General features: G+C 34.3%; 2 protein-coding genes across 2 annotated transcripts; both read right to left on the bottom strand.

Moving 5' to 3' along the window:
• Nucleotides 1-813: 813 nt before the first annotated feature.
• On the bottom strand, nt 814-1,178 carry LOC148586730 (cysteine proteinase inhibitor 5-like). The gene has a single exon (XM_088514947.1). It carries the CDS (start codon nt 1,155-1,157, stop codon nt 825-827), a length of 333 nt encoding a protein of 110 aa, XP_088371073.1. The 5' UTR covers nt 1,158-1,178; the 3' UTR covers nt 814-824.
• A 4,115-nt stretch (nt 1,179-5,293) lies between these two features.
• RHM1 (rhamnose biosynthesis 1) lies at nt 5,294-8,586 on the bottom strand. Its single transcript, XM_059586375.2, has 3 exons — nt 8,462-8,586; nt 6,190-7,765; nt 5,294-6,103 (listed from the first exon to the last, which is right to left on the bottom strand). The coding sequence occupies exons 2-3, from the start codon at nt 7,750-7,752 to the stop codon at nt 5,651-5,653; spliced, it is 2,016 nt and encodes a 671-aa protein (XP_059442358.2). The 5' UTR covers nt 7,753-7,765; nt 8,462-8,586; the 3' UTR covers nt 5,294-5,650.
• Between the last annotated feature and the right edge of the window lie 4,163 nt (nt 8,587-12,749).

Raw genomic sequence — 12,749 nt, 5'->3', positions numbered from 1 at the left:
TCTTAAGAGCATGGATCACAATGAATCCTTTAATAAATTTCGGTTGAGATAGAAATGATTCATTTTATGGTCAGGATTTAAAGCTACTGCATGCATATATATATATATATATATATATATATATATATTTTCACATTATTTAATAAAAAAAAATGTCAACATTAATATTATATACACTGTAAAATGCACTTATTTTAAATTTTGATAATGAAATAGATACTATTTTATCCTTTAATATGGGCCCCTTCCACACTTGTTTAGTAGGCAAGTGAAGTTCATAGAAATTCTATTACATTTGATGCACCAATTATTAGTAATCCGAACAGAAAATAGTTGGAGATTCTCTAATCTCTCATTCTGCACAAAGACAATAAAAAGAAAAAGAAAAAAGAAAAACATGTTTGTGGTGCAACTGGAGTATTCCCTTTCCAGTGGGTCGTAGATAACCACTTCGCCGGACCGGGTGGACCGGGTTTTGCTTGCATGAACTGGAACATGTTCTTGAACATGTGAGGATCTAAACTAGAAAATTTCAAGTCGTTTGGAGTTCGTTTGCTATTTTTAATTGAATTTAGCAAACAGAACATAATTGTCGTTTTTACAGCAATGTCTGTAGGGATTATAATTTTTCCTAGTGTTCATGGACAAGTCATAAAAATTGTTTAAAAGACTTGTTCCTATATGAAAAATTTGTAGTTGACGCGATGGTTCGAACGGATCTTCGTTTCGAGAAGCAAAGCCCTCAATTATTTCTTAAATTTATTTATTCTCTAAATCCATGAAATGAAACAAAAAATCACCCAAATTGCGAATTCTCTAATTAATTAATTAATATTCTTAAAGGAGGTAAGCTTCCTGAAATTCTGCCAAGGCTTCTCCCACACAACAGCCTCGTAATTCTTGGTGGCGGCCCCATCCTTGGCCTCCAAGACGAGCTGGTAGTTCGTCCCGGCGACGACCTGGGTCTGGCCCTTGACCACGCTCACAAACTTCAAATCAGCCTTGGACGACTTGTCGTACTCGGCCACCGCAAACTCACCGATCTCCTTCACGTGCGGGTCGTTGACGTTCTTTATCGGCTCCCATACACCGGCGGCGGCGGAGGCCAACAGGGAAAGGACGAGAAGGATAAGAAGGTAAAAGCAGGGGGATTTCATTGTCGTAACCTTTGTTTTTCTTCTCTGATGGGTTTTGGAGGTAATGAAGCTTGAGAGAGAATGGTTGGTCTTATAGAGGTCGTCGTCCGTGGAATGTGGATAGGTGAAAAATGCGGGAAACAAGCCATAAATGGAGGAGGATTCCACTCCAGATTTTGCCTTAAATTTTCAATTTCATTATAGGCCAAATAAATAAATAAAGAAGGTAGGTGAATATCTCTTAAAGGTCCTTTTTTTTATTAAGATTTCAAAAAGTGTGATAAAAAATAAGGACAGAGTCTTCCTCCAAACTAGGTTGGTTGAATTTCCTTCAACCTAGTCTATAAAAGTGATATGTATCAATTTTTTTAATAACATGTGAGGTGCACATGAGTTTTTAATAAGATTTATTTCAACTTTATCCCTACTATTAAAAAAACATATGTTTTTCACATGTTTAAGGGACACATGTCGCTTTTATAGACTAAGTCGAAGGAAATTCCTCTAACCTAGTTTGGAGGAAAACTCTGTCCAAAAAATAATGAGTTTAAAATGTGCAATTAATTTTTTTTAAAACTCAGTTATTACGTTTGGCAAAATTACATTCTCACCTTTAAAATAGCAGTTTAGCAATTAAAATTTGATGTTTTCAAAAAAACACCTTATTACTTGCAATTTGAAAACATGAATTTTATACGTTTTCAAATAGAAAATTTTCAAAAACGCAATACCAAATAATCTATTAAAATCATACTTTTTGTTTATGAAATCGCAATACCAAACGTACCATAAAATAATTTCTATAATGTCTTGACGCAAAATACATTTTTTGTGTTCTCTAATAAGAAGATGATACATCAGCATGGAACAACAAAACTAAATATTACCCAAACACCAAATGAGGACCTTCTCTATCATTGGTCGACAAAAAAAAAAAAAAAAAAAAAAAAAAAATCAGCTTTATTTAATTTGATTTCGTGTTCTAAAATGCATATCTTGGAACAGATTTGGAGTAAATGTGAGATAGTTAATGTGGTATGTCCAAGTAAGTTTTGGCCGTCAATTCACTTGTTTGGATAGATAAAATTTATAAGAACCATATCACATGATTGATCATGTTAGCAATTCTAACGCTAAAAATTGTTAGAAATTCGGTCATCCTGCAAAAAGATTTAAAAAAATAAAATAAAAAATTCTATTTGAAACTGATGTTTGTGGTGCAACTTATCTAGTTAGGTGTTCATCTTATAGAGAGGTTCGATGTCTATATATAACCACTGCTGTACAGAGTTTGTGTTTAACATCAATACAATCAGTTAACAAGGAAGCTCGTCCTCATCCTTATCTACATTTGACTTTGAATCTTTACATTGCAACCTTTCGTCTTTATATTTCAAACATTTGTTATGATTAGAAGATAATGTCTGATGGGCCCCATCAATTTGAGCGGGATGGAGTAATTGAACAAAGCGTTGAGAGACCAGTGGCTTGGTGAGGACATTAGCTTTCTGATCTTTACTTGAAATAATACGAACTTGTAAGGATTTTGATGCCACTTTATCACGTACAAAATAAAAATCAATCTCGATGAATTTAGTGCGAGAATGGAACATCGGATTGGCCGTGAGATACATAGCACCAAGATTGTTGCACCATAGTGTAGGTGGATGGGAGAGAAAAACACCCAGCTCGCGAAGGAGATACTGTAACCACTGAAGTTCAGCGGTTGCACTTGCCAAGGCATGGTATTCAGCTTCAGTGCTAGAGCGAGACACCATAGATTGTTTCCGTGCACTCTATGAGACAAGATTAGATCCCAAAACACGAGACAACAAAAAGAATGATGGAGGCTTTAGATCAATGGTATGGACTTAGGTCTGACACACACATACAATTGTTACTAAATAAATATAACAATGCTCGTACGGATGAAAATGACTATGTTAACCAAATTGAACTTGTTGCAAAAGAATTAGCAAATGCAGGTCATCCAGTGTCAGACAAAATACAAGTTACAACTATACTCAACAGTCTTCCTCTATCATGGGAGCATGTGGTAACTTCTTTGACACATAGGGGCAAAAAAAAATTTATGACATCCCTCCCAGTATTACTTGTGATGGAAGAAGAGAGAATGAGGCGAAGAAAAATAGAAAGGACAGCTACAAACCTAATGATGCACATACAACTGCACAAAAATTGCATACACCCACATTCAAAGGAAAATTGAAGAAATTTACAAAAAGATGGAAGGTAAACCAAACGGCAATTTCAAAAACAAAAGAGCATGCTATAGATGTAAAAAGACGGGAGATTTCAAAGCAAATTGTCCAATGAACAATGGCAGCAAGATACAGAAAGAAATTGCTGTCACAATCATTGAAGTAATGATGGCAAAACCGACTACAAATTCATTGTGGATAGATTTGGTAGCAACTAGACATATCACAAGAAGCCGAGAATTTTTTTGTAGATTTCAAGGAAAAAGCCGCCGGAGAACAAAAGTTTACATGGGTAACAATATATACAATGGCTACGGCCACCCAAATTATTGATGGATGTGTCACATTGTGAATTTTTGATATTTTATTGAGATACATTGTCAATTTTTAAACATTAAATGTTAAATTACAAATAAGATGAAACATTGGAGGATAATGCGCGTTTTCTGCTAAATTTATTTATGTCTGAACCAACAAGATAGGAACATCTCCAGTTCAGTATAAAACCTTGGTATGTGCTACGTGTCAATCACTCCACGGCTCCAAGCCATCCCCACTTCATACACCAAGTACGAGATTCATGTGGGATCATGGTGAGAAGCAAGTCAATTTCATAATTTTACCTCAAGATAGTCAAAACATTCTTCTCTGTCCTTTTTCTGTCTAAAAAAAAAAAAAATCATCAAATATGTACACCCCACGAGTGAAGATGTGAATTCTATACATCTCATGATTGATTTTTTTTTAAAAAAAAATTGAATAGAAGAAGGGCAGGGAAGTAATTCTCTTTTATTTTGATGTCATGGCATTCTTCTTGTGTCCTTGTGTCGTCCGAGTCCTATTGTGATATTATTTTATAAAAAAATAAAAATAAAAATTGCTCTTATTTCTCTCACTTAATTTTTATAAAATAATTTCACTTAGGATCATGAGGACACAAAGAGAACATTAGGAAAATACCTATTATTTTTCTTTACTGTAATGGTCATAATTAGTTGTAGAGTAATGCAACTACCAAAGGTGTCCACCTTGAGTTTCTCAAAAGTAAAGTTGTAAATTATGTTTTTATTTTATTAAGCTGATATAGCATTATTCATTAATTCTTGATTTTATTTTATTTTTTTAATAATGGCCGATGTGGTAACCTCTATCAATTCAGTGAGATTGGAATGATAGATGTGATCCCAACACCACGAGATTTTAAAGTATTTTAAATTTATAGTTGTTACAAATATCACTCATAAAAGTTAACTTGAATCTTAACATGGTTCTTGTATTTTTAACGAGAAATGTTTAATTTTTATCTTTCGCTCATCTTTTGTTCATCTCTATATAAGAGATTAGTAAATTCACCATTAAATATATAAGACCACGTGCAAGTTCCATATTCAACGGTAAATTTACCAAAAAAAGAAAAATGATAAGAAATAAGCAAGAGATGGATTTGTAACACTTATCATTTTTAATTTAGGATTGAATCAAAAATTGGTCCCTATACTTTTAGTGTGTATCAAATTCAGTCGGTGATAAAATTGGTTCTCGAGCTTTTTGGCTTTGTAAAATCACTCTTTCCTTCTACTTTTGTTTTGCCAAGTGTACAAAAAAAACCGTACTTTCAAGTCTTTTATTAAAGAGTGCTACACAATACACATTCTTGAAGTGTTCATACTCTCTAACGTGATAGTAAAAATCTCGTCAAATATGTATATCATTTCTCTTAATTATTAATAAGGAAATTGAGAGGAAAGGAGCGAAACGTCTCTCTTTTAATTTTTTTTCTTTTTCCTTCGTCTAAGCAGTGAAACGTTTCCTACTACTTCTTCACGAGGGTCAAAGTACTGAAATTTGGGGCAATTTCCTGTGCAACCCAGAACCCACTTAAATTAGATGAATGAAAAAAAAGAAAACACTTCGATCCCATTGACTTTCTTCTGCAGATCAAATGCCATAAAGACACAAGTATATTGCTTTGAATGGATGCCAGAAGTTCACTTATTAAAGAATGAAACGCCACACATATTAGATGATAGACTGCAAAAATAATACAACCCCCTATTGGAAGTTTCTTGCTCAAAGCAACTAAGCAAACTAAATTACAAAATATAGGTGAAGTCAAAATGAAAGATGTAGGTAATAGAATTACCCTCACGACCACCTTCTACAACAGTTGAAATAATTATACGAAGCTAACAATGAATTAAGTGGTGGAGTTGATGAGCCTTGTGGAGTAGTATCTAGAGCAAAATGCAGAGAGGTCGAACCTGAGAGTGAGAGGTCTACAACTGAAACTGTTTACTCTGCAGAGTTCTTCTTGTTGAGTTCAAACACATACTTAATCAGGGAGTCCTTGATAGATAGCAACTCGGGGAACTCTTTCTTCAACTTTGAGGCATCCATCTCATTGTTGCTTCGAGGGGCCACAATCACCTTGGCTTGCTCTTCAAGTGTGAAGTTAGCCCACTTGAAGTTGGGGTCAATGTAATCCTTGTACATCTCCAGAATCTCATTATGGCTCACAACCCCCGGGTTTGTGAAGTTCCATATACCCCTCAAGTTCCGCTTCGCCATCTCAATTGAAATCGGTAGAAGCTCATCCAACACGGTCATGCTATTCGGAATGTTAACCACTTTATTATAACGAGAGATCTTTGTAATGAAGTTGCGTGGGTTGTTTAGGTCGGATGATATCGGCATCCTAACTCTTAGAGTGCAGACATTGTCATATTCATTCAACAGCTCTTCAACCTGGTTGAAAAATTCAGAGAAATTATCAGAAGAAATGCATAATCTCAGAAAGATATAGGAATAGATAATGATTCCGAATAAATTACCATAGCCTTGGTTTTGGAATAGTAAGAACCGGTGAAATTGGGTTTGTCTTCCTCTTTAAACCCAATGCCAGAACCCTCGGGATGTGCCGCATCGTACTCAAATATACACCCTGTAGCAAAATTCATCATCAAGAGCCCATTCTCTCTGCAAACATCTGCTAAGGTTAAGGTCCCAGCAACATTTGTGCGAATTGTTTCTGTTTTGTGAGACTCGCACCAGTCTACATTGGGTCTACCAGTCACGCCAGCAGCATTGAAAACATGGGTTGGCTTAACATTCTGAATATCTGCCACTAGTGATGACCGATCCTCTAGACGCCCTTTTCCATATTCAAAAGGAATCCCTTGTTTCTCACATATCTTCCCAAGCAGACCCCCAATCCAACCAGTCCTACCAAAGATCAAGAACTTCAAGGAATGTTTTCGAGGAGAGCCAACGCTTTTGGAAGGAGGAACCAGCATCCGGGTATTACTTGAGACATAAGAGGCAGACTTGCCCTCCTCAGACCCATCGAAGTGTCTTTCAATCCCACCAGGCATCATCAGCATTCTTGGATGAGGAAGCAGTGCCCCAGAGACGTCACCCCACCATTCAGGATTGTTAATGTACCATTCCATAGTCTTCTTCAGCCCCTCTTGCCACGTAGTCCGCTCTGACCATCCCAATATCGTCAGCTTCTGATCATCTAGAAAGTACCTCTGGTCATTAAATGGTCTGTTATCTACAAACTTGATGCTTTTCTCTGGGTCCATGGAAAAGAGTCTGCATATATCTTCGGCAACATCAATAACTCTCCTTTCCTTCTTCGTACCGATATTGTAAACATGACCTACCTCTCCCTTGTGAAGAATGACTTCAAAAGCTTCAGCAACATCTTCACAATATAAATAACTCCTCACATTGGAACCATCACCGTGAATTGGAAGAGGCTTCCCTTGCATGGCCAAGAGGATGAACTTTGGGATCAATTTTTCAGGAAACTGATTGGGTCCATAAACATTGTTCCCACGCGTCGTAATTACAGGTAACCCATATGACCTGCCATATGCCATAACAAGCATTTCTGCTCCAGCTTTTGTGGCAGAGTATGGGTTTGTTGGGAGGAGTTGAGAAGCCTCATGGTTTCCCACAACAGCATCCTCATCCGTCTCCCCATAGACCTCATCCGTACTCACATGGATGAACCTTTTGATCTGGCCAGTGACCTTGCAGGCTTCTAAAAGGACATGGGTACCATAAATATTGTTCTTGGTAAACTCAAAGCTGTTACCAAATGAGTTGTCAACATGGGTCTGGGCTGCAAAGTGCATTATAGTGTCTATAGACTCAGTGATGAGGAGGAAATTGACAAGGTCAGCACTGCCAATGTCCCCCTTGACAAACTTGAAATTGGGAGATGATTTAGAGGGAAGGAGATTTTTCAGATTTGAGCAGTAATCAAGCTTGTCAAGCACAACGATCTTGTAGTCAGGGTAGTTTCGGATGAGCCGGTTGGCGACATGGGAAGCAATGAACCCAGCAGCCCCAGTAATAAGGATGTTCTTAGGGGTATGAGTAGCCATATCAAAGCAATGTCTGCGTAAGAAACATTACAGATAACTAAGTCTCTACATTGAGTTAAGTAAAGTTTCATACCAGATAAACAAACACGAAATATAGAAATAGATCCCATAACAAATAGCACATTTTCTTGCATCTGCTACAGAAAGATCACTTGCCCAAAAAGTAACAGAAAGAATAAAAAAATCTACTCCCAACACCCTCTGCTTCCACATTTAAACAATTGATGAACAAGATGCTTCTCAATAGCTTTTTAGAAATTAAACAACAGAATATGTACGGTTTCAATGATAATTCGTTTTCCTCCTCTCTTTCAAAGCAGCTAACAGGCCCCAAACAGATAACCAAAACAAAAACAAGCAGACGGAGATCATTCATCAAAACCCAACACAAGTTACCAGATCCAACACATTCTACAGAAGCAAAAACAATCACCAGATCCATGTACATTCACAGACCCATAATCAAACTAAGAAACCCTTCTCAACAGATCTGATTTCAGCAACCAGATCCCAATTGTATATCCCATAGGAGACACACACGCGCAAAAAGCACCCAGATCATATAAAGTAAATGTCCTTCACTAAATAAAAGAAAATCACATAATTAACATAAAATTATTCACCGCTGATCATAGATCTAGCAAATTTGAGAAACACCCAGATCACAGATAACTCCAACGAAATGCAGAAACCAAAACTTTGTGCTTACCAATTAGGCCAGAGAGAGAGAGAGAGAGTTTCAGACAAGGAAGTTGAAGACCAGAGAAGGCACGGAGAAATGGGAGATTGAAGGAGAGAAGGAGTATGGAGGGGGCCTATATATACACGCCTCTCTTATTCGGTGAGACAGTTAAGGGGAGCCATAAAATGAGCCCAAATGACGGAAATACCCTCCGCTCCCTCTTTCCTGTTACGCGGTCACACACGCTTCGTGGGGCCCCTGTTTATTATGGGAGCCCCCCGCCCCATCCATGAACTCTCCTTGAATTTGAGTTCTACGATTTTTTGGAATGAAAATAGGATATTTTTATTTAATAATTTAAATTTAAAAATAATGTTAAAAGAAATGTTAGGATTCTTTCTTATTTTTTTCTAGTATTTTTTTGATCTTATGTGGATACTGTTTTATAAATAAATAAATAAAAGCAAAAAAATAACATGACCGATCCATCAGGAAAAAGAAAAAAAAAATATAAAATAATATTCACGTAAGATCAGAAGAACACCAAAAGGAACTGTAACATTTTTCTAATGTTAATGTTAATGTTGACATGTTTTTTAATAAAATTTAAATAATGTAACATCATTTACACCATTAGATACGAATATATTTATTTCAAATGCAGTAGAAATGATGTGAAGAAATAAAGGTGTTATTGGGTTCGATATGAGGACTAAAATTTACGATAATTATTAATCAAAATTTGTAGCAATTTTTAGTAACTTTTGTGAGATAGCATAAACGGGACTCATCCACTCAAATAAATTTTGGGTTGTTAAGCCACGTACATGAACACAATTCCTTTATATATACAAACTCATTATTTTGAAAGAGGTTTAAGAATCTCTTGAATGCTCAATGTTATCGTTTGCCCGCTAGAATAGGTAGAAAGAAAAAGCTTGACCCGACTTCTTTTCCTATAGAGGAAAATATTACAAGGAGTGTCACTCATTTTCATAGCACAATTAATCCTTGGTATGCTTTTGTTGTAATCCAGGACCGTACGATGTGTTAGGGTCTTCTGTCTTTCTTATGAAGTTGACAAAGATTGTTCTAATAACTTTGATACTATCCATTGCATTAACTTATTATTATTATTATTATTATTATTTGATGAGAAGAGAAAGAAATAGAGATGAAATTTGGTAATTGTTACAGATGTGATGGAAAGGTGGCACAATTGGGTAGAGCTCAGTACAATCTTACCTACCTGAGGTCGACCTCATGAAAGCTTACCCTTTTCTTTTCTTTATTTTTTTATTTATTTTTTTTTTTTTGGAAATATATCCTATTCTATTTTAAGGGCTCGAGTCATTTATGGAAAAGATGATTGTGAGAATAAAATTGTAAACTAGTTTTAGTGAGTAGACTTTATTGGTAATTTGGTCAGAATTAAGAGCTAGACTTTTCTTCCCTTCCCCTTTTTCCATATTTAAAAAAAAAAAAAAAAAAAAAAAAAAAAAAGGAAAAAGAAAAAGAAAAAGAGCTAGGTAGACTTTTCTAGTAGGGGCCAAAACATTAGGCTAAGGGGGAAAAAAAGAAAGAAGACAAAAGTAGGTTAATTCTTAAAGCTTGCACACTGTTTAATCTATAGGGATTTATGATAATTATTTGTTTAAATTGGTAGTAATTTGGACAAATAAAATGAAAATATTCATATATAAGAGTAATTTCTTCGAATAGGCGGTCAAACAATTCAAAATTTAGTTTGATAGATATTTCTTTCTCGTATTATTTGCTCAAATTATTGAGTCATCATTACAATAATTTGAATAGATAATTACTGTAAATTTCAATATGATTTGACATAGTTAACATGATAGGGTATTAGGCTGGATGAGCCATCATTATCACTATCTTATGAAATAACGTTGCTTTTTTTTTTTTTCTTTTTCTTTTTCCTTATTGGAAAGCAACGGTGTTCCTTCCCTAAGTAAATGCTTTTTCCTTTACCTCTGTTTTCTTTTTTTTCTTTTTTTTTTCCCTTTTTTGTCTTTTTGTTTATTGGGAGGGTAAGATGATTAAATTGGCTTGATTGTGATAATGGATCTAATACTTACCTCACCCAATGAAAAATGATGATTAAATGGACTTGATTGTGATTGTGATTGCGAATCTGTGATACTGGCTTTGGTTCTGTCTTCATGACTCATGAGTATTCTAATTGGAATATTCTTATTATTTATTTCAAATGCATCTGTTTTTTTTTTTTTTCAAAAACTAATCCAATGTCATTATTTTCTTATATGGTTCTCATAGATGGTTTTTCCGCATAACTAGCATTCTCATTTAGAATTTGACATATTAGTGGATCTAGTTAGCATAGAATAAAAATAATATTAAAAAGAAAAAAAGAAAAGAAACTGTAAGAAAATTCATTTAAGATATTGCCTTTATGTCACATTTTAATTTACAGTATTTATTATAATTATGGTTACTATATTGGGGAATTTATTCTAGCAAAAGATAGCACATAGCCTGTCAAGATTCACACTATCCTTATAGGGGAAGACTCTTTGGGTGGACGACTACCCATCATGCATACAGTCTCAAGTTTCTTTTGAGCAATTTTCTCAATAATCAATGAAGTTGATTGATTTTCAAATATATATATATATATATATATATATATATATATATATATATATATATATATATATTCTAGCAAAAGATGTTATGGAACTCAAAAGGATGTTATGAAATTTATTTTATTGAATGATTTTGCTCCTTGATGAGAGAAACAAAATCAATAACAATTAAGAACAAAGGTCCCTAACCTATCGATAAAAAGCCATGTATATTTTATCATTTGACATTGATAGGTATAGGTAAGAATAACCTTTTTTCTCTATATTTTTTTCTGTTGTAAGCTCTCTGATTGTTCAAGAAATATGTTCTTCATTACGCTTGAGTAAAGCAATAACCGAAGGTATTTATATAATTAAATTATTCCGCTACTAATTTATATTGTTAATTAGTATTTAATTATATATTGTTAACAGAAACATCTCGTTGATGATTTTCTAGGCATGCTGTGCTTCCTCAAACATTTTTTCATGAATTATCTTTAGATATAAAGGAAATTGAATTTTGGCTTGAAAAGATACACCTCTTGTAGTAAGTTGACTTTTTTTTTTTTTTTTTTTTTTTCTAGTAAGTTGACTTGATTTGTTCATATATGTAGTAATATATTTTATCACCCTAAATCCATACAGAAAAAGAGTTTAGACCATTCACCTCCAATTTAAGAACCTCCTACTTTTTTCAATATTAAATGAGATTGGGATCTCTAGCAATTTGAACGGTAATGGTGAGAGAACCTATATAAAATTCCAACACGAGAGCTCATATTCCAATCACCATTTCACCTCATGGAACCGCAAACCACCAATTCCCCTAAAGCCATTGAAGGAGGAAAAATTGGTGGTATTGATTTTAATTCGGAAGTTGATGGCGATTAAACCAGTGAAATAGGTGTTGGTGTGGATACTAAATTGTGGCGAATAATAAAAGACTTGCAGTAAAAATTTTAGTACCCTTAACAGTATTTTTTATATTTAATCAAGTAAAAACTTCTTTTTCTTTTTTTTTATATCACAAAAACTTCTTTAACTTAGTGGAGTTTATATGAAGGGTGAGCTAGGTTAATATTTTTAAAATATTATTTACATGATTAATTGATTGACAGATTGATTATTAGAAAAACCTTATTCTCAAATATTAATGTTGCATGACAAAGGAATTTAGGAAAACAAAAATAAAATCACATAATGGTTGATGTGGGATTAACAAATAATTGGTTGTTATGTCGTGGGATATTAATTAATCTATCACTCCATACGCGTGGGATATTGATATTAGTAGTTAATACCATCAAAATCTCGGTCATCAAAGATTCACTTCTAATTATTTATTATTTAGTATTTAGTATGCCGATGTTTTTATTTTTCCACATACTTGGGCACTTGGGGGAATGATTCCACTCTAGGAATGACACGTGTTCCTTGCAAGTTGGTCCTCGTTGGGAAGTCCACATTGGATGACGGACCATGTCATGGCTTCTAAGAATGATAATATTATTTTTTTATTTTTTTATTAATGGAGTGTGAAAATTAAACCAACAGTTTTTGAACTAGTCAGTTCTGACGTTTCAGGTATTGAAAAATATCATACAATGATCACCCTTATTAAATAAACTAGAGTCCTCTTTTTGACTTTTTCTTATATAAAAACATTGACCCCGTATTTATGCTTAATAATAATTTAATTATTTAAG

Source organism: Corylus avellana, chromosome 3, assembly GCF_965113065.1.
Source record: "Corylus avellana chromosome 3, dhCorAvel1.hap1.2, whole genome shotgun sequence".
NCBI lineage: Eukaryota > Viridiplantae > Streptophyta > Magnoliopsida > Fagales > Betulaceae > Corylus > Corylus avellana.
The sequence above is the reverse complement of the archived record's forward strand: the minus strand, read 5'-3'. Positions and strand labels throughout refer to the sequence as shown.

Coding starts and splice junctions, on each gene's coding strand:
- LOC148586730 (XM_088514947.1), bottom strand. CDS start 1,157: ATGAAATCCCCCTGCTTTTACCTTCTTATCCTTCTCGTCCTTTCCCTG.
- RHM1 (XM_059586375.2), bottom strand. CDS start 7,752: ATGGCTACTCATACCCCTAAGAACATCCTTATTACTGGGGCTGCTGGG. Junction 6,104..6,189: donor ATTCCAAAACCAAGGCTATG/GTAATTTATTCG, acceptor TTTTTCAACCAG/GTTGAAGAGCTGTTGAATGA.